The sequence below is a fragment of the Oryctolagus cuniculus genome, chromosome 4 (genome assembly GCF_964237555.1).
Source record: "Oryctolagus cuniculus chromosome 4, mOryCun1.1, whole genome shotgun sequence".
Classification (NCBI taxonomy): domain Eukaryota; kingdom Metazoa; phylum Chordata; class Mammalia; order Lagomorpha; family Leporidae; genus Oryctolagus; species Oryctolagus cuniculus.
Window position 1 is genome coordinate 119,353,027 of NC_091435.1, and position 27,961 is coordinate 119,380,987.

The 27,961-nt window shown below is 36.2% G+C and overlaps 1 protein-coding gene across 6 annotated transcripts; it reads right to left on the bottom strand.

Moving 5' to 3' along the window:
- Positions 1-487: 487 nt before the first annotated feature.
- Positions 488-27,628, bottom strand: NMD3 (NMD3 ribosome export adaptor). Of its 6 annotated transcripts, none has more exons than XM_070072577.1 (16): positions 27,504-27,628; positions 26,851-27,016; positions 24,550-24,684; positions 22,280-22,376; positions 19,278-19,358; positions 17,756-17,884; positions 17,373-17,463; positions 16,398-16,476; positions 15,602-15,698; positions 12,974-13,091; positions 9,992-10,137; positions 6,871-6,983; positions 4,899-4,971; positions 3,624-3,730; positions 2,660-2,730; positions 488-1,956 (listed from the first exon to the last, which is right to left on the bottom strand). In XM_070072577.1, exons 2-16 carry the CDS (start codon positions 26,892-26,894, stop codon positions 1,826-1,828), a joined length of 1,512 nt encoding a protein of 503 aa, XP_069928678.1. In that variant the 5' UTR covers positions 26,895-27,016; positions 27,504-27,628; the 3' UTR covers positions 488-1,825. The 6 variants fall into 6 exon arrangements, with proteins under 6 accessions (XP_069928678.1, XP_069928681.1, XP_069928680.1 ...); XM_070072580.1 differs by having other exon boundaries at positions 26,851-27,024; positions 27,504-27,615; XM_070072579.1 differs by having other exon boundaries at positions 27,447-27,615.
- Between the last annotated feature and the right edge of the window lie 333 nt (positions 27,629-27,961).

Genomic DNA, 27,961 nt, shown 5'->3' on the forward strand with positions numbered 1-27,961 from the left:
CAGGTAAGATATCAAAAAAACAAGATTGGGGCCGGCACTGTGGTGCAGAAGGTTCAGCCTCTGTTTATGATGCCAATACAAGCACCCTTATCAGAATGCAGATTCAAGCTCTGTCTATTCCATTTCTGATCCAGCTCCCTGATAATGCACCTGGGAAAACAGCAGAAAACGGCCCAAGTACTTGGGCCCCTACACCTATGTGAGAGACCTGGAAGAAGCTCTCAGCTCCTGGCTTCAGCCTGGCCCAGCTCTGGAGGATGCATCCATTTGGGGAGTGAACCAGCAAATGGAAGATTTCTCTCTGTCTCTACCTCTCTTTCTGTCACAGTGCCTTTAAATTAAATAAATCTCTTTTTTTAAAAAAAGATTAAATAAAGTTAGTGGAAACTATATTTTTCAGGAAAAAAAAGCACTTAAATATAACAATAGCATGAGATACTCTCTCATGTAAATTTGACACTAATGTACCCACTTCAAGGACACAGAAAAAGGGAAAAGATGTTTTTATTTTCATGCTGATATTTTAACATAGAAGCGATAAAGACTACATGTGAGCACTTGAGGCAGCCATGCTCACCTTTGAAAAACTAAGAGAAACCTGCCCTACTTGGCTACCATCAAGTATAGGATATGTCTTTTACATCCACAACTTTAACTAAATATGCAGACAGTAAAGGTGCCATTATATGAAGTTCAAGTCTTTATTCATAACTTCAAAACTGGGGAGTCTAATCTTGAAAAAAAGGAAAATGTTTCATTTAGTACTGGCTCCATCTCTTTAATATTTAGTGTTGTGTATATATTTTTAATTACCTCTTAGTTCTGTTATACATAGTAAGCCTGATCTTGCTTACAGAAATAGGACCTTAATATGTCATTCTCAGAACACTTTAGAATCCAAGCCAAGGCTTTTCTTTCAGGATGGATGTAGAGGCATTACTCATTCAAATCTGACTCATGGTTTTATAAGATATATCTTACTTTTATTACTACCCTCTACATGCTGGAATCCAATTTTCTTTTTAATGGTAATGTGCTCAATGATAGCAACTTACATAGAAAATTTCTTTCATCTCAATTCATAAACTAAAATTCTTGAGGTGATAGGAAGACATTTTTATGACATAAGCAGCTACTGCCCTAAGCTGCCTGCCCAAGAAAAATCACAAAGGAACAAACTATTATTTAATCTTTAAGTAACTAGTCTATGTTTGCTACAAATCTATAAATATTTAAATGTTTCTATGCAATAAAAATTAAGATAACCTTCAGTTTAAAAGCATCTGAAGATGTAATTTTATGAAGAAATAAAAAAGATTAACTTTCCTCTTGACTACCCAATGATATGCTGAGACTCAATTTCTCTACCATAAGAACATATAAAATAACCTAAAATGGATCAAAGTGCATAACAAGTTCATATTAAAAAGTACTCTTCACAAGCTCATAAAACAAAATGAAAATAATGTAAACACTCATTTTTTGGTTTAAGATTTAATATTCAAGGAATCACAATTTTTCACCTTTTAAAATCTAGCACTATAGCAGGTGAAAATACTGTAATGCCTCATTCTAAAAAAAAGATTCCATACATAAAATGGCCTACATATCAATAATTACATTCTCTATAATCTTTTATTATCTTAAACTGTAAAGCTATCAAACTCTTGCAGTGCTTTGAGTGAGCAATCAAAATCATATTTATTTAATCTTAAAACCAAATTTTTCATCTTACAATAGGTACGCAAAGATAGAATACACAGTAAAGGTTATTCTGTCCAATTTCCTGAGCCCAAATGTAGAAACAGTCTACAACACAATCTCATTATGTCATCATTGATGCACCTTCTTCACCAGTGGCATCTTGGGAAATATGAAGGTCTTCAAGCATCTCAGCCAAACTAATTCGAGGTGCTCCTTCATCATCTGTGTCACTTTCCACAGGAATGGTTGAATCTGAGAGAAAAAAACACAAAGTAGATTTCAAACTAATGAAAATACAGAAACATTTAAATAGCTGATTCTCCCATCATTAGTATTACTTAACTATCTTATCTAGGCATTCAAATATTCATTGAATAAATGAACTCAATAACAACTCAATAAATGTATCAATAACTAAATAAATGTATGAATAAATTACAGAGGCCAGCAACTTGAGGGATCACACTAGGATAAGAATAAGGACACCCACACCACATACTGGAGTGCTGGTTCAGGCCCTGGCTACTCCACTTCTGATTCAGAGTTCCCTGATAATGTGCCTGGGAAACAGAGAATGAGGGCTCAAGTATTCAAGATCTTGCCACCCCTTTAGGAGACCTAGATGGAGTTCCTGGCTCCTGGCTTCAGTCTGGCCTAGTCCCGGCTGTTGTGGCCATTTGCGGAGTGAACCAGCAGATGGAAGGATCACTTTCTTTGCCTTTCTAATAAACAAATAAATATGTCTTTAAAAAAAGTTATCAAATGTGGTAAAAGCAAGTAACATTTTAGTAAATTTTATTGTTTTGTAACTTTATGTAAAGTTTGACTACAGTGGTTTAAAAAACAAACACTATACGTCAACTATGGGAACCAAAGCTTAAGAAAACAAGTACTCATCCTGGGTACTATATTTGTACATAATATAATTTAAATGAAACACTCCTAAAACACCAACCTCTGTAAATGTTGACATTTTTTCTAATTGCTTCATCTTCTTCAAGATCTTCAAGGAAATCCTGGTATTGCCTAAAGGAGAAAGAATATTTAAATATTTCATCTTCACCAAGATAATGTGAAGTTACATTTTCTCCATTGTCAGTACTTCAAGATAAATGTGTTCCAATTATTATAATCTTAATAAAAGATAAAATATGGAAGGTAGCTAAATACTTTCACAGGCTTAAAAACTCTTTTCTTTCAAAACTCTGTAATAAAAACAGGTGACTAGAAGGTAATGTTAAATATGACTATGAGAAAATAAGAATCCTCCTCCTCCTCCACTAAAACAGCTTTACGGCCAAGCTGAAATACATAGAATTTAGAACTACAGAAGGTCAAACAAGCACTTACAATATCTCATTATTTTAATGTTAAATGTTTAGTCATACTTTTAAATTACAAGATTATATTTTAGAAACACTGTTGTTTCCTAATTTATATTTCATAAAACAATTTTGTATTGACTCTTCATTTTTTAGACCAGTGTCTTCACCAGCACACAGTCACTTTTTGAATCACCTAATAAACTTTTTTAGAACACATTATCTTCATTTCTGCTGAAGTCATTTGAAAAATAACATAAATGAGCTGTTTTCTTCTAATCTCAAGTTATAAATACTCGGCTAATATTTGTGATATCCACAAGGTAATTATTTACTATATTTTAACTTTTCATCTAAATTGTTCACATCAACAAACACTGCAATTGATCAGGTGATAACCCATGAAGTAACTATTTTACTCATGTTAAATGCCATTATAGACTCTTACACCAATTCCATCAATATCTGATAAAAATACAAAATTAATATTGAGTGTAAAGATAAATCATATGATGCCTATTTCTTTATAACATAAAAATGATTTATCGTTAAGGATTTCCTTTTAGAAAACATGTAAGTTTTAAAGAAAAGGGGCACCTTTCATCATCTGTATCCATGTTCTCTCTCTCTCTTGCAAGCTCTTTCAGTTTCCAGTTTCTACGCCGCTGACGTTTGGTACGATCGTAGCTCTTCTTGATTAATACCTGTAACAAATATTTGCAAAATTACAAAAAAATGGGACTAACTACACAGTAGGACCACAAAATCCAATAAAATTAAAAGTGAAAGGTTATGGGGGTTCCAGAAAAGTCACCAAATTGATAACACAGAGAAAGAAATAGTGGTCAAAAGGACTTTGAAAATCATTCTGTGTATTTATATGAAAACATATTTGGGCATTTTTATATAATTTTTTAAAATTTACAAAGTGAAAATTTCCAGTAACTATTATTTCTTTATATCAAAACCTTCAGTATTTTTAAAATCAAACTTCAATTTTCAACTAATATTCATATAACTGTGAAACATCACAGGATGTTTCCCACTAACAAGTGCTTACATACTAGGTATAACTTTCATAATAGTGTATCTTAGAACATAGTAAACCAAACTGCACAATAACTAAAAATTTTACACAACACAAAAATCTTACAAGACAGTCATGATCTCGTCTTATAACCTAGTTAGAAATCCGCATTTTGACTTCACCCAAACCATGCTTCTATTTCCTAACTTGTCAACTAATGAAAGCTAAATGGTGTATAGAAGGAGAGGGAGGATCCTTCTTTTACCATAACTTAATTTTTTTTCATAACTAAAGAAATCAATGCTTATTCTAAAAGACTAAACAAAAAGTAGGTCTTTTACACTGATTTCAATCAATCTAATGACTGTTAAACTCATCATGTTAGAACTTCACAGATTTCTCACAATAGTCTTTCTCCAAGATTTGATACTTGATAAAAGATTATTCCCAACTTTAATTATATTCAGATTTGAATAATGTGTCTTCATTCTAAATGCCTTCTTAACTGAGCATATACATAATAGGCTGATCCTAGCAAGAATGAACTTATAGGATCATCAATTATAACTGCAAATATATTTCTGCTCTACAGAGAGCATCAACTTTTTTGACAGAAAATAAAAATCTGATAACAAACACAAAAGAATTCAAGAAATTATGGGCTTACCCCCAAGAAAAATTATTTAAAATGAAGACTTTTGTTATTATATCTTCCCTTCAATTCAAAGAAACCTCTACATTAATTTGCTATTTTCAGAAGTGTGAATTCATACACTCTGACTCATGTGAAGAGTTACAACCAATCCCTTTTTATATAGGAAAAAAAGAAAAATTAAAAGTCTTACCACATCTGGAACTCTATCAGAGTTCATTTTGTTGACATGTTCATCATTTAAATTACAGTTGGCCAAGTCAAACCTGAAATGTAAACAATGAAAAATTATTTATCCCTTCAGTGTAACTTTGTGTTACAGATAGTACCGAAATCTTTCTCTCAATCTCAAACATTTAAGATGCTTCACACTTTAAGTTTTAGCAATTTACATAGCATAGCTCCTATAGATCGTGGTAGAAACAAATTATTCTACCTCTGAGGGTCATATAGTAACCATTATTGTCTACCTCTCTATATATGAAGGGACTTCAAAAGTTCATTAAGGGGCGGCGCCGTGGCTCACTAGGCTAATCCTCCACCTTGCGGCACCGGCACACCGGGTTCTAGTCCCGGTTGGGGCGCTGGATTCTGTCCCTGTTGCCCCTCTTCCAGGCCAGCTCTCTGCTGTGGCCAGGGAGTGCAATGGAGGATGGCCCAAGTCCTTGGGCCCTGCACCCCATGGGAGACCAGGAGAAGTACCTGGCTCCTGCCATCGGATCAGCGCGGTGTGGCGGCCGCAGTGCGAAGGCCGCGGCGGCCACTGGAGGGTGAACCAATGGCAAAAGGAAGACCTTTCTCTCTGTCTCTCTCTCTCTGTCCACTCTGCCTGTCCAAAAAAAAAAAAAAAAAAAAGTTCATTAAGGGACCGGTATGTGGCACAGCAGGTTAAGCTGCCACCTGTGACACCAGAGCAAGTCCAGAATGCTCCACTTCCAATCCAGCTCCCTGATTATGTGTCTGGGAAAGCAGTAGCAGATGGCCCAAGTACGTGAGCTCCTATCACCCATGTGGGAGACTACAATGGAGTTCAAGGCTCCTGGCTTTGGCCTGACCCAGTACCAACCACTGCAGTCATTTGGGGAGTGCACCAGCAAATGGAAGATTGATCTATCTCTCTCTCTCTCTCTGAAACTCTGCTTTCAAATAAATAAATCCTTAAGAAAAAAAAGTACATGAAAAATGAACATTATGAAAAAACTATGAATTTCAAAGTTTCCTCTCCAAAACAAGCATCTTTTCATCTATTTTCCATGAGCTTTTTGAAGTACCCTCACTTGTAAAATCAGCTAAACAGACTAATATGCCAATCTAAATTAAGGATTTAGTGGAATAGCTTCATCTGCTTTACAAAGCAACATAAAGCAAATCAAAATCCCTCATTCTCCCAGGTAAAGGAACTGAAACCTAATAGCAAAAGTAATGTATAAGGCACACAGGTAAACTGATTTATAAAGGACTCTTTTTCACTTTTATATACCCTTAAGATATGGGTGCTAAATATTAAAAGTGAAATATTGAGTGGCACCACACACATAATAGAAATAAACTACCTATTCCTCAAAAAAGCTATAAATTTGGATCTAACTGTATAATTTCAAGATTCAATTACTAAAATCTTGGAAGAGATGACTTTTTAAGATGAAGGCCAAAATAAAGTAATCATAGGCTTCCATCCAATCCACAGTTTAGTTATCAATAATAAAACAAGGAACCAGTGCTGTGGCTCAAGAGGTTAAGCTACAACCTGTGATGCCAGCATCCCATGAGTGACAGTTCAATTCCTGGCTGATCCACTTCTGACATAGTTCCCTGCTAATTTTCCTGGGATAGTAACAGAAGATGATCCAAGTGCCTGGGCCAAACAACCACGTGGCAAACCAGATGCGTTCCAAGCTCCTGGCTTCAGTCTGGCCCAGACACAGTCATTGTGGCCATTTGGGGAATGAATCAGCAGATCCACCATCTGTCCCTGCTCTTTCTGTTAACCAACTTCAAATAAAATAACTAAATCTTTAAAAAATAATAATAAAATCAATTATAAACTACCTCAGAACCCATCCTTTTGGAATAGACAACTTTGGTATTTTAGGTAGCCTCGCTGGCCCCTAAAGAAAATACACAATGCTAATTGGCAGTTTAAAATGCTACAAAGTAATACACACCCCAACACCAGGTCTCCAGGATTTAGAAGATGTCCCAAATGTGTGCGACAAAAATACTGCTTATCTGTATTCATTTCAGATGTTTTCTGTACCCAGACTTCCCCGAGTGTATGCTTAAGAGGAAAGAAAATGTATTCTTCAATAATATAAAAATAAATCAAAAAAGCATCTCAAGAAAAGTTAAATACAATATTGATTTTTGGCTAATTTTCTTTTAAACACAGGAATTATTATTTTTAAGATCTCTGAAATACTGAGAAAATTAACAAATTAATGAATCATGAGTATGGAGACTCACAAAGAATTTAGAAAAATCACTGATTATTGTTAAGGCTTATTTAAGTCTTTTATAAAACATTAACAGTATCACCTCAAAATAAACTATATAAAAAGAAGTATTTTCAAAGGAAGATAGGTCAATACAGACTGTGCAAACGGAGTAACTTAAAAAGGTAGGGAAATTATAAAGCAAGGAAATATTCCAAGCAATCCCATTTGACACAAGAATTCAGGAGGGAGGGAGAAATTTCAGTAGCACATCATCAGAATACCCAAATATCAAATTAAATTTTTTGGACATCAACTAGCTTAAAGTGTAATCTTTTCTTTTAAAACCATTGTAGAAATAACAAGTTTGAAATTTTAAACTAGAAAACTGCTGATTCTCTTTTCGACTTAAGATTTTACAAGCACTTATAATTTAATTTCAAATTACCATGCTGAATTAAGAGTAACGTGCCAATACCTTTTAGTAACAAAGACAGAGCAAATAAAGTGAGATCAGAGAAAAATATTAAGAGTTACAAGCAAAATTAAGGAATCTAAAAATAAATAAATAAAAAGGTAGAAAGGAAAAAGTAAAATAAAAGACAGGTCTCATATTTAGGAAAGAACTGAAAAAGAAAACGAATTACCAGGGAGAAACTAAATTCTACACAATAGGATTCACTTTTTAGCTACCAGACTGCTTTTTATAAAAGACTTCTGGTGAGCTGGCATTGTGGTTAGCAAGTCAAGCTGCTGCTTGTGACGCCAGCATCCCATATGGGCTCCGGTTTGAGTCCTGGATGCTCCAGTTCCAACACAGCTCTCTGCTAATCTGTCTGGGAAAAGAGCAGCCCCTGCACCCATGCAGAACACCCAAAAAAAGCTCCTGGCCCCTAGCTTCAGATCAGCCCAGATCCAGTCGTTGTTGCCATTTGGGGAGTGAACCAGTGGATGGAAAATGGATCTCTTTCTCTCTTTTTCTCTCCGTAAATTCTGCCTTTCAAATAAATAAATAAATCTTAAAAAAAAAAAAAAAGACTTACGAACCTGTTTTGTTTTTATCTGCCTGAGATGTGTTGTCCTTCAATATTTATTAAAAACGTAAAGTGTGCTCTTGCTGCTATTAATTTTTTATTTTAAACAAGTCTGTACAAAGTATCCTCTTTTCCATTTCCATCGACTTTTCCCCAAAATAACAAAAGTTATTTTTGCCTCAAAAGGCATATATCAAAATAAGTTAGTATCCTTAACATTTAAATAGGAGATCTCTAAATGCTATTTCACAATGAAAGAAACCAGACTTCCATTCTTAAGCAAATACTTTATTCCGTATATGGGTTAAAAATATACAATGTGATCTTGAAATGCCAGAATGCTGTTGTTTTACCAGAAAATAATAAACATGCTTAAAAGACTAAGAAAGTCATGTCAAAAGGACTTAAAAACCATTATGAAGGGGCTCCCCTTGGCCAAATTTGGGGCAATCTGAGCATTTAAAAACAGGAAGGAAAAACAGGGAGAGGGGGAGGAAAGAAGAGAGGAAGTGGAAAGGAAAGAAAAATATAGTAAATACATAATATTTCATGAGATCATAATGACACAGAGGAAGAGACAATGCTAACTACAAAAACAAATCAAAATTAATTTTCATCACCAGAAGTGATTCTTAGATCAACTCCTTACTCTGAAAATATGTGATGAAAGAGAAAGAATTAAGCATTTATGCAGAAAAGACTTTTAGGGAAACCAATAGCCCTAGCTAATAATGGGGAGTTCTTCCTTAATAAAATAGAACAGCTAATATGCAGAAAAAATAATACAAATAGAAAATTTGTCATTTTGTACCTTAAATAAGATAATTTAGGTAAGAATTATCAACAGATGCTAAAAGTAGGTAGAAAACAGAGACAACAGGGCTTGATATCTGCATATTATCACTCCACAAATTATTTGCTGGTCAAAAGGGAAAGAAGCATCATAACATTAACAATGATGGGATCTGGCTATCACCAAAGTAGAAATTACTTGTCTCTTGATATGATAAAAAGGGGACAGCATCACCCCTTAAATACCCTGGCAAAAAATATGCAACCTAAATTTAGCCAAACCTTTAGATTCATTTTCCAGTTTAGAGACAATACAAGTAAAAAGCAGATTAATGACATCATGAGGAAAGAATAAGACAGATCCAGAATATAGAATATTTTATAAGACAAATGCTCTAGCTGTCTAAGGAAGTTGGTATCATGACAAAAACAAAACCTAACAAAACAAAAAATAGGGATGGGGACAAGGATAGGACGTGTTATTAAAGAAAAGATTTATGAGACAGAGTATTTAGATATAATGTATAATTTCTTAATGTATTCTATTTTGAGCAAACCATATAAGATATTTTGGATTACAAAAGAGGACATCTGAATACAGATTATCTGATTTGTAGGTATGATGATGCTTTTTATAGAAAAATGTTGCTATTTTAAATAAGCAATGCATACTGAAGTATCTTATTTTTACTGATGATTTTTAAACAGTCAAAAGTTAATTGGTCACTTGGTCCTCCTACAAGCAAATGCCTTTTTATAATAATGGGAATTGCGTTTAACAGTAATAGAAACAATTTTTAGAACAGAATGAAATGAAAAAAAATTATCATACCAGATAGTTTAAGTCTGATAATTTTCACTATATATCTAGTTTAAAAAAAGAATATGAAATGCATTTTTTAACCTACTATGGTGCTACCTTTATTTGAATTCACAATTTGGAATTACCAACAAATAAAAAAAAAAAAAAAGAGGCTGAAACCAAAAGTTGCCCCCTGCCCCAAAAAACTGGGAAGAATGTAGCTTACCTTTTTTGATATCATTCCAGCACCTGCACTACGTTTCAAATCTCGGACTATACTGCATTCCATTACAATAAACTCCTCTAGCTGTTTCGGATGGCATAAGCTATTGAAAGGGTGACTCCAGAAAGTGCTCCCATCAATATCTGCAACTAAGAATAAGCACAGAACACTAAAAAACAACAAAAAGGATGCATTTCAAAGAGTTCATCAAATGTGTTAACTAGGAAGAAGTCAGTAAATACCAACTGGGAAGCATCTGGTCAACAGTAACCATTGTGTCAACTTACTCTCTAGTGTTACCATTTACTTCTATAAATAAACCCAAAATTCCCACAGTACATTAGAAATATCAGCTATAAAAATATCTTAAGTAGGTACCAAAATTAGAGTATCACAGACCTAAGTACCTTTTTTTTTTTTTTTTTTTTTTTGACAGGCAGAGTGGACAGTGAGAGAGAGAGAGAGACAGAGAAAGGTCTTTCTTTTGCCGTTGGTTCACCCTCCAATGGCTGCCGAGGCCGGCGCGCTGCGGCCGGCGCACTGTGCTGATCCGATGGCAGGAGCCAGGTACTTATCCTGGTCTCCCATGGGGTGCAGGGCCCAAGCACCTGGGCCATCCTCCACTGCACTCCCTGGCCATAGCAGAGAGCTGGCCTGGAAGAGGGGCAACCGGGACAGAATCCGGCACCCCGACCGGGACTAGAACCCGGTGTGCCGGCGCCGCTAGGCGGAGGATTAGCCTAGTGAGCCGCAGCGCCGGCCAGACCTAAGTACCTTTTAAACGAGAACAGATTGTTGTTTCATGTACATTTTGGAATTTTATTTTAGAAACACATATCATTGTAGCTGCTTAGTTTATGGAAAACAAAGTCCAGTTCTACCTAACAGATAAAGAATATCCATCCTAGTATTGCAAACAAGCCTTTTTTTTTTTTTTTTCAAAAATTTTATCTTTTAATTCCATTTTCTTTTTTTAATTTCATTTTTTAAATTCCATTTTCTTTTTTTTTTTTTTAAAGCTTTGTTTATTTATTTGAGAGGCAGGGTTACTGAGAGATGAAAGAGAGGTCCTCCATCTGCTGGTTCACTTCCCAAATGACCACAATAGCCAGAGCGGGGCCTGTTCAAAGCCAGCAGAAGGTACAGGAGCCCAAGCACTCAGGACATCCTCCACTTTGTTCCCAGGCCATCAGCAGGGAGCTGGATCTGAAACGGAGCAGTGAAGCTTGATCTTGGAATTCCATATGGGTCTCCTACATAAGTGACAGGGCAAGGGCCCAGGTACTTGACCTTCCACTGCTTTCCAAGGCAAATTAGCAGGGAGCTGGAGCAGAAGCAGAGCAGCCAGGACCCAAGTTGGTGCTCTGATATAGGATGCTGTTGTCAAAAACAGTGGCTTAACTCACTGCGCCACAATGCTGGCCCCACAAAAAGACCTTTAACAGATGAACTCTAATTGATAGGGATAATGAACAACTTTCTGGAAAATATAAAAATAAACTCAAGATTTTATAATATTTATAACTATAGGAAATATATGAAGAAGATCAAGAAGTAGGAAACACAGCCAAATACTAAGACACCGATCAACATGAGGTCCACTTTAGAAAATAGTTTTTACAAAGGAAATGTTCTTAAAAGAGATATATAATAAATGAAATCAATTAAAACATCCCACTGGTTCACAAAAAGTCAAATATTCCAAAATGTAAATATCTGAATACATTAAAATTTGGCAATGAATTTAAATAATTTGTCACAAAAATTAAATGAAGGAAGTGGGCATTTAGCCTAGCAGTTAGAACACCAGTTAAAATGCCTATATCCCAAATCAGACTGACTTGGTTAAATACCCAGATCCAGCTTCTGACTCCAGCTGCCTGGTAAGGCATACCCTAGGAGGCAGCAGTGATGGCATAAATCACTGACTGGGTCCCTGTCATTCATGTGGGAGACCTGGGTTTAGTTCCTAGGTTCTGGCTTCGGCACAGTCCCCTCCTAGGTGTTGCAGACATTGAGAAAGAAGCTAATAACTGGAACTCTCTCTCTGTCTTAACCTTGCAAATAAATAAATAAAAATTTTAAAAGAAAATTAAATGAAGTAAATAAATCAATTTCAATAAAAACTAATGGAATAAAATTGTAAGCTTATAAAAGTTCACAGAATTGTTTCTTTAAATAAAAAGTACAAGCATGAGTGATCAAAAGCTTTATAATTCCAATGTTTTGTAACTATTAAACAGCAGCAGGACTGGCATTGTGGCACTGCAGGTTAAGCCTCTGTGATGCTGGCATCCTATATGAGCGCCAGTACAAGCCTGATTGTTTTACTTCCGATCCAGCTCCCTGCTAATGCACCTGGGGAAGCTGCAAGTTCCAGGCTTGTGACTTTGACCTGGCTCAGTCCCAGACCTTGTGGCCATTTGGAGAGTAAACCAGCACATGGAAGACTTTTCTCTGTTTTTCTCCCTCTCTAAACCTCTGCCTTTAATATAAATAAATAAATAAATAAATCTTTAAAAAAAAGTATTAAACAATAGTGCAAACTTTAAAACAATATGGCTGAGAATGTGTGATAAAATGAAAAACATAAATAACTATTGTTTGCCTACAGGACAAAATTGTCAAGGCAAATAGTTTTTTTTTTTTTTTTTTTTATTTGACAGATAGAGTTAGAGAGAGACAGAGAGAAAGGAGAAAGGCCTTCCTGCCATTGGTTCAGCCCCCAAATGGCCAGCACAGCCGGAGCTACGCCAATCCGAAGCCAGGAGCCAGGTGCTTCCTCCTGGTCTCCCACCCTGGTGCAGGTGCCCAAGCACTTGGGCCATCCTCCACTGCCTTTCCAGGCCACAGCAGAGAGCTAAACTGGGAGAGGAGCAGCCGGGACTAGAACCGGTGCTCATATGGGATGCCGGCGCCGCAGGCAGAGGATTAGCCAAGTGAGCCACAGCGCCAGCCCCAAGGCAAATAGTTTTTAAAACTTACCTTGTAGAGTGTTTGGATCTATGAGGTGGATGGCACTAGTTACTCGAATACACACACAAATCTGGTTCATATTTCCCAGACTTTGTGCCAGTTTAGGAGACAGGCAGACAACATTATCCTAGGCATAAGAAAATTTATAAAGAGGAAAATCCTAAATAACAATATAAACCTGATCCAACTACATTTTATTTTTCATTCTTGTACAAAAAAATGCTCTAAAGAAAAGAATTATAACTTAAAGAAATTGAAAATAAGCTATACCTTCTTAAGACAGGCATATCTGTCCTAATAAAAATACTTTAAAAAATCTTCCAGGGTCTATTCACCAAGTTACTATTATGTATATGTAAAATTTATTGCAATTTTAATGCTTATCACTCTATATGTTAATATAGTATACATTCCAGCCAGAGAATTAACATCAGGAGTAGTGTGATTTTCTAAATCTACTTGTGAGTACTTTCAATATTCATAGAAAACAAATTTCAAAGGAACCCAATGTTTCTCTTACATGGCTACCACACCAAAATGTAATCAAAGATTTAGTGCTCAGTAAAGTCACATATGCCTATATGTAAACTGGAAGACAATACCTAGCAATATAATGATACTTTCAAACTATATTAAAATATAAAAAGGATTTGGGTTATACTTTTAAACTAAATATATTCATAATCATAGACTCCTCCACTGAAGGGATATTCTATGCATAATAACCCCCCTACTCTAGTCTTTCCTTTTTTATCCAACTTTTTAAAGATAAACAAAAATATGGTCAACCTGCCAAATCCAAATATTCCACATCTGTAAATTCAACCGAGAACAAAACAAAAATGTGTGAGGAAAAAAAAACTGCATTTCTACTGAACAGATTTATTGTCATTTCTTAAATATCAACTATTTACATAGAACTTACATTGTACTATTAGTAATCTAGAGATGTTATAAGGTATCCCAGAAGATGTCCAAAGGATATCCATAGGTAATATGAAAATATTACATCATTTTATATAAGGCACTTCAACTTCCTTGGATTTTAATATCTGCAAAGGATCTGATACTGAGGGATGACTGTACTTCCATTTTGTATTCTACCAGTTACTTATATGAGTCACTCAAAGCAGTTAATATCTAAGGCCTAAATATGTCCTTATGCCCAAATTCATTAATTCTTAGGCTTCATATGTCAGGAAATGTTTATTGTTTTAAAAGAGGAGTTGGCAAAAAACGACCTTAGGGACAAATTTGGTCCACCATTTAAGAACTTTGAGAGACAGATATACAGAGTACTCATCTATTGGTCCACTTCCCAAATGTCCACAACAGCCTTCGGCTGGGGCAAAGCCAGGAGCTGCAAACTCAGCCTAGGTCTCCAACATGCATGGCACAAACCCAATTACTTGAGTTACCACTGCTGCTCCCAAGGTCTGCATTATCAGGAGCCTGAGGTATCAAACCTAGGCACTCATAAGGATAAAGGATGCAGGTGTCTTAACTGCAAGGCCAATTGCAGCCCCACCACCACTTATTGCTACAGGTAGTTTTATGGGAACACAGTTCTGGTCACTCACTCACATATTAATCATGGCTGCTTTTGTATAACAAGAGCAGAGCTAACAAGTTGCAAAAGAGGTTATAGGGTTTGAAAGCAAAAAATATTTACTATCTAGCCCTTTATAGAAAGCTTGCTGGTAGGCAGCAATCATGGCTAAAGTACATGAGTTCCTGCCAACCTGTGGGAGACCAAGATGGAGTTCCTGGCTCTTCACTCAGCCTGGCCTCACCCTGTTTGTGGCCACTTGGGAAATGAACCAACAGTGGGAGTATCTCTCTCTTTCTGTCTTTCAAATAAAAAAAATGAACACATCTTAAAAAAAAACTGCTGACCCTATTTTAGGCTATTATTTTACTCTAGTACTGTATACAAAGTGAATACTTAAGTAAATAGATAATGGCATCATAGAATGTTCACAATAAATAATGGTAGTTATCATTATTAGTGGTTTAATATAAAAATGTGAGTTCCTACATGGTAGAGAGCTGACTAGTCATGAACACATAGTCACATAGTATTCTATATAGTGAATGCTCAATAATTACTTATTGAATTTTAAATCATTTACATTTTTGTAGTTTGTATCTTAGAAGATCAAATGAAATAATCTACATTTAAAGGTTTTATTCAGATACTTTTAAATAACAAAAAGGATTCCGTGATCTCATTTCCACAATATTGATTAATTTAATCCTGCCAAAATCCTGCTTGCATATGTTCCACAAAAAGCTCACTAATACTTATTTTAATATCATTTCCTGTATTCAAAGTTTTGTAGAACTGTCATATGTCCACTAGGATCACAAGTTTTAAGGAAAATGAATTTTTAAAAAACTGAAACCAGGACATTTCATCTTAAAAAAACAAATGAAATGCATTTCAATTCATAATTACAAGCATGGTTACTTTTCTGTATCTTTTTAACATGGCTGAATATTTCAGAAATCATTGAAGTTCGTTATTCTACACTTTACACCAAGTTCAGAAAAAAGCCAGGAGTTATAAACTACATTCAAACCAATTAATCACTTGTATTCTTATATAGATACGAATTATCAAATTTAAAAAATTACCTTGCATATTGGAACAATTTCCACAGAAAAAGTGCTTTTGTAATTGTATGTGTTACTATGGATATCTTGAGATATCAGTCTTTGTGATGCTTTGTATCTATTAACAAAAAAAGATTAAAATCAATATAAAGACTAAGGTTCTTGTGAAGACAGGAATATCAATTTTCATCAAATCAGATTATCACTGTCCAAGGTCTGAAACAGCTTCCTGATGTCTGCTATGTTAGAGCAAATTTCATCCACGTGTAATTTAAAACCTTCATAGGTCTAATTATATTCCATCTATTTTCAACCTTATCTGCTGAAAGCCTCCAAAATATGTACTTGGGCTCAGACCAATGTGCTCTCTACATGCTATCCATTAAAACTTACCCAAATGCCCACTGCAAGTCTTTGTTCACCCTAGTATCTTCTTTAAATTTTAAATTCCACCTTTGAAAAATTTTTCCCACTTTTGAACCACAAGTCCCACTTCTTCCATAAAGCTTTCCACAAAGCTCTCTTATACCCTATTTTTCCTGTTTCATATAATTTAAATACATTTAATCAATGGTTCAGCATAACAGTGTTTAGTATCACGGTGTTAGTTTTAGCTCCCCAAGGAGATTCTTACGTGCTCTTCAGTTACTCTATCACTTAAAGTGCCTAAACCAATAAAAGCTTCCTGACTGTATAAGTAAGTACTCCTACGATTTTTAAAATTTTTAACCTAAAGAATATTGTCAAAGCCTCAACAATGTTACCCATATCTATTCCCAGATCCCCAGAATAAGCCACATTTAGGTTTAGAACATACCTACAGGGAACTGTACACTGAAGAAATTCTACCATCTTCTGAGCATGTTGCTTTGAGGAATAATAGAAATCCAGACCATCTGAAAAAAAACAAAATTCTGTAAAAGAAGACTTACTTCACAAATTAAATCTATACTAAATAAAATCAAATCAGAAAATATAAAGATTATATTGTAGCCATAACTGATTAGGAATATCATTTAAGATTTGCTTGATAAAAGGACAAAATAAAATACAAGGCCAAGAGAGAGAAACAGATATTTTATGTATCACTATTTGGTATCACTATTTATTATTACTAAATTTAGACTTCTGAATTATTGTATACATCATAAATCCTCTGATATGAAAAACATAAAAACAGTATAGAAAGAACTTATAGAACTCAAAAATAATTAACTTCTTCCAATGAGAAACTGTTCTCTCTACTACATAAAATAAGTTTTTGATGAATCTTCTATCATAGCATTGAACACTTTATTCACATAGTTACTGGTTACTCATTAGGTAACAAGGCAAACGATTCACTGAGGGCAGGAGTTAGTATCAGTTCATCTTTATGTTCTAAGAACACAGCATGGCATCTATCATAAACCAGAGGGTTGATAAGTATCATTAATTTGGGCAGAGGCAGAAAATCAAAGAAAAAAATTCTGAGTTCTAAGTCTCTGCTATATAACAGAGTAGCCACATGTAACCTGAATCTAATTTTAAATTAAAATAGGAGAAAATAAAAATTCAGTTCCTCTAATTAGTTGCACTAATCAGATTTCAATTACTCAACAGCCACAAATGACTAACTAGTGACTATCACACTGGACAGAGAGGATATAGAACTAAGACGTTTTTAATTTCCTAACAGAAAGTTCTTTTGGATGGTACTACTAATCCAGAAACTATCAGGAAAGATAAGATTACTTAGGTAAGTTGAAATAAACTATGACATAATTTCAAACTCTTTCCAATTTTAACTCACCATGAATCTCTTTGATACGAAGTGTATTCTGATGCATTCCATACTTCAGAATCAACTGTTCCAGATAGTAGAAAGTTTTTTTGTGCAAAGTCTAAATATAAATATATTATTAATAAATTAAAGTCAAAATATTTATAAATATAGCACATGAAGATACCATCTATAGATATGGGACACTGAGTTTTCAAACAAAAACCATATTTAAAGATTATCTAAAATAGAATAATATCTATTTCCAAAGGTGAATGCTTCAGGGACCTAGACTATCCCTAGTACCTAATGGATTTGAAAAGAAAGTAAAAGAGAAGTTTGGACCAGCTGTTTATAATTGGCAAAGCTGAACTGTAAGATATAGAACTCACTCACCATATTTCTCACATTACCTTTTGCCTGACTTGAATCACAGCCTTCCAGAAATCCTTAGCTTCTACTCTATGGCAATCACCACACATTTGGGACTGAACAACATAATCCACCACAAATACCTGCTGAAGGATGGCACCATTCATCACCTGATGAAAGAAAATAATTATATTCTCTGAATCTTACAGTTCAATAACAGATTTTTCTTAAAATATTTTAATATATTCTTCTTTGAATGCTCTGAAGATATCAACTAGGCAATTTAAAAATAAAAAACATTTTTTATTTACTTGAAAGGCAGAGCTAGAGAGAAAGGAGGAGAGACAAAGAGAGAGATTGAGATCTTCCATCTGCTGGTTCACTCCCCAAATGGCTACAATGGTCGGGACTGGGCCAGGCTAAAGCTAAAAACTTCTTCCAGGTCTCCCACATGGGTGTAGAGGCCAGCCCAAGCACTTGGGCCATCTTCCACGGCTTTCCCAGGTGCATTAACAGGGAGCTGGATCAGAAGTGGAGCAGCCATCTGGGATGCTGATGTTGCAGGTGGAGGCTTAACCTGCTACGTCACAACGCCAGCCCCACAAGCAAATTTAAAGTCATTAGTTATACTATTTCTTTTTTAAAAAAAATATATTTATTTATTTGAAAGTCGAGTAAGAGTTACACAGAGAGAGAAGGAGAGGCAGAAAGAAAAAGAGATCTTCCATCTGCTGGTTCACTGCCCAGTTGGTCGCAATGGCCAGAGCTGCACCATTCCAAAGCCAGGAACCAGGAGCTTTTTCTGGGTCTCCCATGTGGGTGCATGGGCCCAAGCACTTGAGCCATCTTCTACTGCTTTCTCAGGCCATACCAGATAGCTGGATCGGAAGTGGAGCACCCAGGACTCAAACCGGCACTCATATGGGATGCCAGCACTGCAGGCGGTGGCTTTACCCGCTAACACTACAGCGCTGGCCCCCATTTATACCATTTCAAGAATGATATACAGCTTTAACTCTTACATTCCAAATTTATCTGTAGTTATAGTGGTTGTAAGGCTATTCTTTGAAGAATTTGTATACAAATTTGTGTGTGTCCACGTGTGTGTGTGTGTATATACATTTATTTATATACAGAATTCATCTTTAAAATAAAAATAAGGAAAACCTTCAGAAAGAAAATATTTCTTTGTTTAATGGTTCCCAATAAAATCGATCAGAAATCGCCTGGGAAGCCTCTGAAATACAAAGATTCTTGGGCATCCATTTACTGACTCACAGTAATTGAACAACCTCACAAACCTGATTCAATATTTGTAAATCATTAGGATCAGCTGAATTTGAGAATTATTGCATTGATCCATGTTTTACTTCAACCTTTTCATAATGAAAATAACTGAAAAGATTATTCAGCCTACTAATCATGAGCAATGGTTGCACATGCTAAAAATAACAGCACATTCTTTTCCATAAAAACTATCCAAGCAATTAGGCAACTTATCACTAGACCCTCATTCTCACTATCTTCACTTTACCTATGTCAAGAAAATTATGTATACCTTACCTCTTTCTGAATAGTCAATTTAACTTTAAGTCTCTTAGAATGGGGCTCAGTCCAAACAAAGCCTGCATCTACAAGCCGTACCTTCAATAAAACACAAAGAAACATAAATTTCCACCTGAGAAGAGAAAAAGGATAAGACAACTCATTTTAAAAATCAGATTTCATCTCTTAAAAAATTTTTTTTCATACTTGTCTTGCCTAAGAAATCTGTGATTAACATCGCAACAAATCATTACCACACACAAAAAAATTTCTCATCAAAGATGTTATTAACAGTGGACAATAAGAGGACAATGCAGTAACTACAGTAATACAACTGATACAATTTCTGCCACTGCCCCATCTGTTTTCCTTAGCAACAGCAAACCTCAAAAAAATTGTCCATACAGCTGCTTCTCAGTATCTGTGGGTGATAGGTTCCAGGCCCAATCAAAAGACCAAAATTTGCAGACTTAAAATTCCTTATATAAAATAGCTCAGTAATTGCATATAACCTATGCATATACTTTAAATCATCTCTAAATTACTTTTAATACCTATTACAATGTTAATAGTTGTTATACTGTATTGTTTAGGGAATAATAAGAAAAAAAATCTACATGTTCAGCAGAGATACAATTTTACAAATTTTGCAAATTATTTTTTTACCCACAGTTGGTTCATAGAGGACCAGTTGTACTTGCTACCTCCGCTTCCTTCTCCCATTCTTTTATTTTTGTTCAAATCATGTCTTTACTACCATCACTAAACAGAAGTCACTCATCAGAGTTACTAATGGCCTCCACATTACTAAATCTACAGAAATCATTACTTGACCCAATCAGCTGCAACTCATATGGCCATTCACTCTCCTTATAACACTTTGCCTTCCAAGACACTCCACTCACCTAATATTCCTCCCATCACCCCAGCAGCTCCTTTCTTTCCCGTTTGCAGCTGCTTCCTCATCTTTCCAAACTTTTATCAATGAGTAACTCCAAAATTCAGTCCTTTAAAAGGTTTTCCCTTATCTTTCTAAACTCTGGTCTTACCCAATTCAAGGCTTTAAATGCAATTTATAACCCAAGTACATCTCTCTAGTCTAGAATACTTCCCTTCTTATTATCCAGCTGCCTACTCAGTATTTCTACTTAAATGTCTAGTGATCATCTAAGAACTAGTGAAGAGAGGAGCTCTGACTGCTCCGGTCAATAGTGATACATCCAGCATCACTTACGCTTACAAATGCACCCAGCAACATCAGTAAACACGACTATCAGATCCACAATCTGTCCACTTCTCACCATCTCCTCCATTGCCGCACCCAAACCATCATTTTTCACGATTACAAGAAGTTCGTGAAAAATGCATTCTGTGAAAATTATGTGTGGCTTTAAAAAATTTCTGCACCAAAATGAATCTATCTTTTAATTCCATTTTCCCAAGAACTTTCTGAAGTACCCTAATATAAGGATTATTTCCTATGTCCCTATACCTACCTTTACCTCCTTCACATCTAAATACAGCAGCCAGAGGGTTCTTCATAAATCATATCATGTCCCTATTCTGATGTTCATCCTTGATACCCATTACACTCAGGATATAAACAAGTCCTCCCAAGAGGCTCCCAGGCCAGACACACTCTGAATTTCCCTGAGTTTCCTGACTTCATCCCCAACTACATTTCCCCTCGACACACCACTCTAACCACACAGGTGAGTCCTTGCCTCTGGTCTCTACATCTCTTGCTGTCTATATTCTGATCCCTCCATTTTCCTCCAGATTTCTGCAGATCCCTCACAATCTTTAATGTTTACTCAAATACTACTTATCAGTGAGGCCTCCGATCAACACCCTATTTTAAATTGCAATCTTCTCTGAACAATTCCTTTTCCCTTCCTAATTTTGTTTCTGTACAGAATTTATGTCTTTTAATATACTATACAATACACCTACATAACTTGATTGTTGCCTACTCTATACACCTAACTCCCTAAACTAGAATATTAACTAAGATAGGGATGGTCTCCCTTATCCATTGCCACATTCCAACACCAAAAGCAGTCTGCGATACGAATTGTCTAAGACTCACTGGACTTGACAAAAGCCTGAAGTATAAAAGCAAAAATACCACAATATGCATAAAAATGATTCCAGAAAAAGACAATGCAGGGAACAAAGGATACTTGAAGAAAAAACTGTATCATCAAAATCTTCAGAAAAACTCAGGGACAGAATGCATCAAGCACATGAAAGACTCCGGAACTTAAAAACATTACTGCTGAAGAAAAAAATCAGCAAAAAGACTGGGAGATAAAGTAAAGGAAACTGCCAAGAACACAAAGATAGGTCCACATTTGTCTAAGAGAAATTGTGGGAACAGGGTAAAGGGAGAAGAAAATAAAGGGAGACATTTCAAAGAACAATTAGATGAGATTTTTTTCAGGGCTTAAAGAAGAATCAGAAAAGATTCAGATTCTCAAACTGAAAGACTTCACTTCAATTAAAAACACACAGGGTAGAAGAGAATCATAAAGTTGAGCATAAAGAAAATTGAAAGCATTACCTAAAGAAGTAAATTGGACTCTAAACAAATGCTGGCTTTTTTGGAGACATGCATACACTGATATTAAGTGATAAGTTCAAACATTTTCTTTCCAAAACAATAATAAAAAGAAATAAATAACATTACTCCAATATTTTAATCTCTTAAAATATATCTAGCAATAATGTATTTTAAGAAAAAAAATTACACATAAAAGTTTTCAATTTTTAAAATGTGAGCCTCTAATTCTTTCAAAGTAAAAATATATTTTAATTTTTCCTAAAATTATAAAAATGGATATATAACTTTAAAAATTAAAACAGCACTTGTAGTGGGGTGCTACTAGTAACAACATTATATACTAGTACTACTAGTAACAACATTAATATTTTATAGTTATTGCTTAACACGATTTCCTAAAAGTTCATGCTTTCAAGAAAGCACAGCTTTAAATATTAAGTTGAGCTCTGTGACCTACCTTACTCAAAGGGGCTTTGATTTTTTTTAAACACAAAGCAAGAAGTTCCCTGGATTCTAAACCACACTGTATCCAAGTTCCTGGTGGCTGAAAATATCTGAAATAAGATAACAAATCCAACATCTCTTAGGAAAACTAGACATTTCCATCTAAATATGCAGTTATAACATCAATTATTAACCACACTTGATACCCAAGATACCTTAACCCAAGTGTATTTTAAGAGTTCAGAAAACTCACAATTAGACTAGTAGCTTTATTTAAAAAGGTAAAATTTGGATTGAGAACGCCAATCTGAAATAATCCATTAAAACAGTCTTATTACTACTGCAATCACCAGTAAAAACTCCAGTGAGGATGACAAAATTCCCAGGAATTCCTTAAAGCCATATCGTGAAAAACAAGAATCATCTCAAAATGGCATTAAAATGGTTTATTACATACTTCTAAAATGCTTAAGAATTGCTAATTTCTCACAAAAAAAGGTAAATCAGTAGCTCACAACACTCCTATTAGCAATAGTTCAGACTAGTCATCACAGTCCAAGGACCTTTTCAAATTTAAATTTTAAAATCTTAAGTAAAGCCTGATTAAATCCCTTATGCTATGGTTTTTTATCCCAGCCTATCCAGGACTTAATACATTGTCTGGCACTGTACTTGTTAAATACAGAATATAAGGGTACTTCAAAAAGTTCGTGGTAAATGGAATTAAAATTCTGAAATCTCTGTGTTTTTTTGATACACATTTTCTATGAAATTTCTGAAGACCACTTATAGAACTTATAGATACTTTCTAAGTACTCTCGTACTTCCACTTGTATTACCTGAATACGTTTTTGCCACACTTGTTAAATAACTGAAAGCTCTGGTTTTTACTTTCCAAGGTTCAATAAAAAACATCCGTGGCACTGTGGCACAGCAGATTAAGCTGCTACCTGCAGCACTAGCATCCCATATGGGCACCAGTTCAAGTCAGGGCTGCTCAACTTTCTGTCCTGCTCCCTGCTAACAGTCTGGGAAAGCAGCACAAGACTGCCCAAGTACTTGGGCCCCTGCACCCACATGGGAGACCTGGATGAAGTTCCTGGCTCCTGGCTTTGGCCTGGCCCAACCCTGGCCATTGAAGCCACTTGGGGAGTAAACCAGAGGATGGAAGATCTCTCTCTCTCTCTCTGCTTCTTGTTCTCTTTCTTTAACTATGCCTTCCAAATAAATAAATCTTGAAAAAAAAATTTGCACAAGTCCCGCTGTGTTTATATTCATGGAGTTAGAAAAAGTTTTCTTATCATCTAATAAAAGTCCTTTATTATGATAAGGAAATGAGGTCTAGAGATGATAAATGGCCAACAGTTTCAAAGAGCTGCTTTGTGAGAAATCTAAGACTAATTGGGTCTTCTGATTCTTTATCCAGCCAGTACTTTTCTTTTTTTACCTTCATCAAACTTTAAGGAATAGCAAATATTTAAAACAGATTAAGCCTCATGCTTGCTAAGCTTGTAAACTGTGAAACAGTACACAAAATTTTGCATGCTTATATATATGTACATGTAAGTATTTTTCTGCGGATATACTTTTCAAATTCTCAAAGAGGTCCAGGAACCATACCCATTAAGTCCTGATCCATTTAGCAACAAGCATTCATTGGGCAATTCTGTCTTACTCACTTGCCCACTAGTAATAAACTATGCTAAACAACTAACAGAATTAAAGAGGAATTAAAATATTAACTTTTAGAAGAAGCCTTCTACCTGCAAATTCTGATCATTCCGGACAGGATTTACTGAGCTTCTTTTCCATCAAAAATTAGTCATTTTAATTACACATGAACATCATTATATGTAGTTTTTTAAAACATACACATACTACATTACCTAAAGCACTTTTTTGTCATATATAGTTTCTGATACCTGAAGGGAAAAAAACCTCACAGTAATAACAATAATATGTCCCTTATAATCTGCTTTCACTAACCCTTGAAACATCCCCACGAATCTGTTAACTATATACATTAAATCTACTAAATCTCTTAACAAAAAAAGAAAAAAATCCAAATATATTTATACTTCTTTACCAGATTGGAAGGAAAACTTGAAACGTACAACATGAAATTGTAAATTCTAAAATCTTTGGTGACACCAACATAAATACTAAATAAATCTCAAAGGTTTGTACTTTTAGCCTACATATTTTGATATAATGTCAGGCTATCCTTAGCTATCTCTATATAAATCTCAATTTTAAGTAGGGTAAAATAGTAATGCACTATACCTTTGACATTGTTTGCAGAAAGAAATTGAAACCTGTTTCGGAATACCTTGGCTGATGTCTACTTTACTTCGTAAACAAGCCACACAAATATTGGCAGGATTTGGACTAATCGGGACACCACACTCACAGCACAAGCTTGAATAAATAAAAGACATTTTCTAATTAGATTTTACAAGCACACTGGTTAAGTTAACAAAACCAACTAACAAATAAAAGCTTCCAAGTTAGACCATAATATTTTTGCCATTTAAAAATTACTTATAAGTAAAATTATCTTCAAAGATGCAATAGTTAAAAGAACAACCTTAGGATATTGGGGCAATAAAACAAGGATGGCTACAATTCTTAAAATCCTCAAACCAGGCAGATGTCTCAAGGATCTACAAAGTCAGTACCATCAAACAGAACTTCCTTCAATAATAGAAATGTCCTGCAGTAGTCGGGGGAGGGAGGTGGCAGGAGTTACAAAAAAATATGTGGAGGGGGCCAACACTGTGGCATATCAGGATAAGCTGCTGCCTGCAAGGCCAGCATCACACAGGAGTGCTGGTTTGAGTCCCACTTCAATCCAGGCTGCTCCACTTCCAGTCCCTGCTGATGTGCCTATGAAAGCAGAAGAGAGCCCAACTGCTTGCGTCCCTGCACCCATGTGGGAGACCTGGAAGATGATCCTGGATCCTGGCTTCAGCCTGGCCCAGCCTTAACTATTGTGGCCATTTGGGAAGTGAACCAGCGGTTGAGAGACCTCTCTCTTTCTCTCTGTAACTCTGCCTTTCCAACAAATAAAATAAATCTTAAAAAAAAAAAAAAAGGTGGAAAATCGGATTAATAGATAATATGAATTTTCTATCAATTTTTGAAGCCCCTGTGTATTTCTGGTTTATTCAACAAGGTAGCCAGGGCCAATGGAAGTGCCTAACGCAACTGAGAGACTTAATTTTTAATTTTATTTCATGGAAATCTATATTTAAATAGCCAGCCTAGGTCTAAGCAAGTCTTTTCTATGAAAAACAAATGGAAATGTTACACTGAAACAAATGAAGATATATTGATGAAGACTACAAAACTTATACTAATTTCAATTGCAAATACTTAAAAGGCAACAAAAAAAAATTAAAGTTCTCTTTACTATACCCAGCCAAGACCATGAGGAGGTAATCACCGTTAATCATTTGTATATAACCTTCTAGACAGTTGTATGCAGAATGACTGACACATAGTAACTATATATTTATGTGGTACAATGGACCCCTCCCAGTGTTTCAATTCATGTATACATTGTATGATGGTCAAATCAATGTAATTAGCAGACCCATCACCTTAAACTTTTATTACTTATGGTGAGTATAAGCAAAATCCTTTTAGCTATTTTGAAATATATTAATCCTCTTATCCCCCTACTCTCTCTTTAATTCAACCACCAGATACCAAGCCTTTAAAAATGAGGGTACCTATTTAGCCTAGTTGATGCCTCATCTGTTTTGACCACTATCTCTGCTGCTACACTAAGAACTTTGTCCATTTATACAGCACATACTTAAGACCAACTAGCTCAGGTAAAGAGTATACCTACCTAACTCTTTCTAATAAATATTTTGTTAAAGTAGCTTTGGAAAATGCAAACACTTCTGAACTACAGCAACAGAAATTGATATCTAAATCATTTTCTAATAGTAATAGCAATCTACTCTAATAATAATATACAACAAAAGCACGGCCAATATATAAACATCTACCCAGGGCAGAAACAGGAGAGGAAGCATATAGAATTTTAGTGATTCGGTATAAATCTCAACAGTATCATAATTCTAAGTGTACTTGGGGGCAACGTCCAGTGATTCAATATAAATGTCAGGAATATTATAATTCTAGTGTACTGGAGGAAGAAAAAAATAGAGAACCACTGACACAGAACAATATTGTCCAAAGTTCACTAATGTTCCATGTCCAAGGTATGCCACTAGCCAGCAACAGGTAGATATGGGGCATTTGAAATGTGATTAGTAAAACACAGCAACCGTATACTGTATTTAATTTAAATTTAAATATGCACATGTTGCTAATGGCTACATACTGCAGTGTCAATATCCTAGACACACGCATAGATAAGATTTTAACCCTCTTAAAGCACGTACTTACTACAGCAACCTCTGTAACCTAAAACGAATCAGATTTTCTACAGAAATAAAGCTTTTGTTTTTTCCCACTTACGATTAACAACTGTCCCTCATTAGTAAGTTTCAAAGACTCATTTTTAGATCTTCGAAGGTAACTGGGGGACAGGGAAGGGTCGTGACTCACATGTGTCCAGGGTTGCGGTCGGTGGACTCTGTCATATATTCCATCGTTCTGTATACCTTACTTAAAAAAAATTAACGTATTGAAATTTAAATTATTTGTCTAGTCGCCTCTTCCTTCTGTCTCGCTGAATAAGGCGGCAGAGTTTCGTATACACGAGAACAAACTCCTGGTAACCTCGGAAAGAAGCAACTTCTTTAGGATCTGGACCAAGGAATTCCCGGAGTTTCCCATCCGCTAAAACCCTCGGGCCACCAAGCCCCACCGCAGACCTCCGGCCTGGGCGGACCCAAGGCGAGGTCAGCGCGGGCTGCGGACACGCGGCCTGTCACTCGTCAACCCGACGCTAGTACCCCAGGGTCCTGCACCAGGCGGCCGCGCCTCGGACCCGAGCCGAAGGAGACCAGACGGCGACACGGCGCCTGCGGGCTAGCCACCCGTTCCGGACCTCGCATCCGGACCTCACGAACGCCACCTCACTTCGGCCGCGGGCGGGCGGCGCCCAGGAGGCGCGCCACGCGGACCGAGCCCGCAGCCCGCCCCGCCCCCTCCTCCCGACCCCGCGCGCCGGCAGCCCCGCTCTCGGCCCTGGAACCTACTTAGCACCTCCAAACCAGACCGAAATTTGCGAGACACCAAAGCAAAACGACCCTCACCGCCCCGGCCGGACAGCGGCCACCACAGCCGGCTTCACCACAGCCACGATCTCGCGAGAGAAGGACCAGCGCCGGCACGGGCCGAGCGCGTGTGGATGAGACGGCTGGGGGCAGGGAAAGGGGCGGGCGCAGGGAGCTGGGGGGCGGGGCGAAGGGGCGTAGAGGCCTCTGGGAAGCAGCCTGGCGGGGACTGGGAGGTTCCGGAGACCGCCCACCTGAGGTAAGCTGCTGTCTTCCTGCTGCGGAGTTCCCGGCCGAACGTCGCCCACGTGTAAACCTCCTTTCAGTTTATCGGGACTGGGAGCTTGCTTCTGGGTCAGATGATTAGTTTATGTGCAAGTTATTTGGAAACATTATGCAAAGAAATTGAACTCCATCGAGAGCCGTGCTTTTGTCCGTGGGTCTACTGCTTGCAACAACCTAATGATTATTAGTTGAATAGATGAAAGAATGAAACG

Excerpts from the sequence above, each read along its gene's own strand:
- NMD3 (XM_070072577.1), bottom strand. The coding sequence starts at position 26,894 with ATGGAATATATGACAGAGTCCACCGACCGCAACCCTGGACACAT. Across the intron at positions 24,685-26,850 it reads GACCGCAACCCTGGACACAT|CTTGTGCTGTGAGTGTGGTG; the intron begins GTGAGTCACGAC and ends TATTTATTCAAG. Across the intron at positions 16,477-17,372 it reads TCGTATCAAAGAGATTCATG|ATGGTCTGGATTTCTATTAT; the intron begins GTGAGTTAAAAT and ends GTTTTTTTTCAG.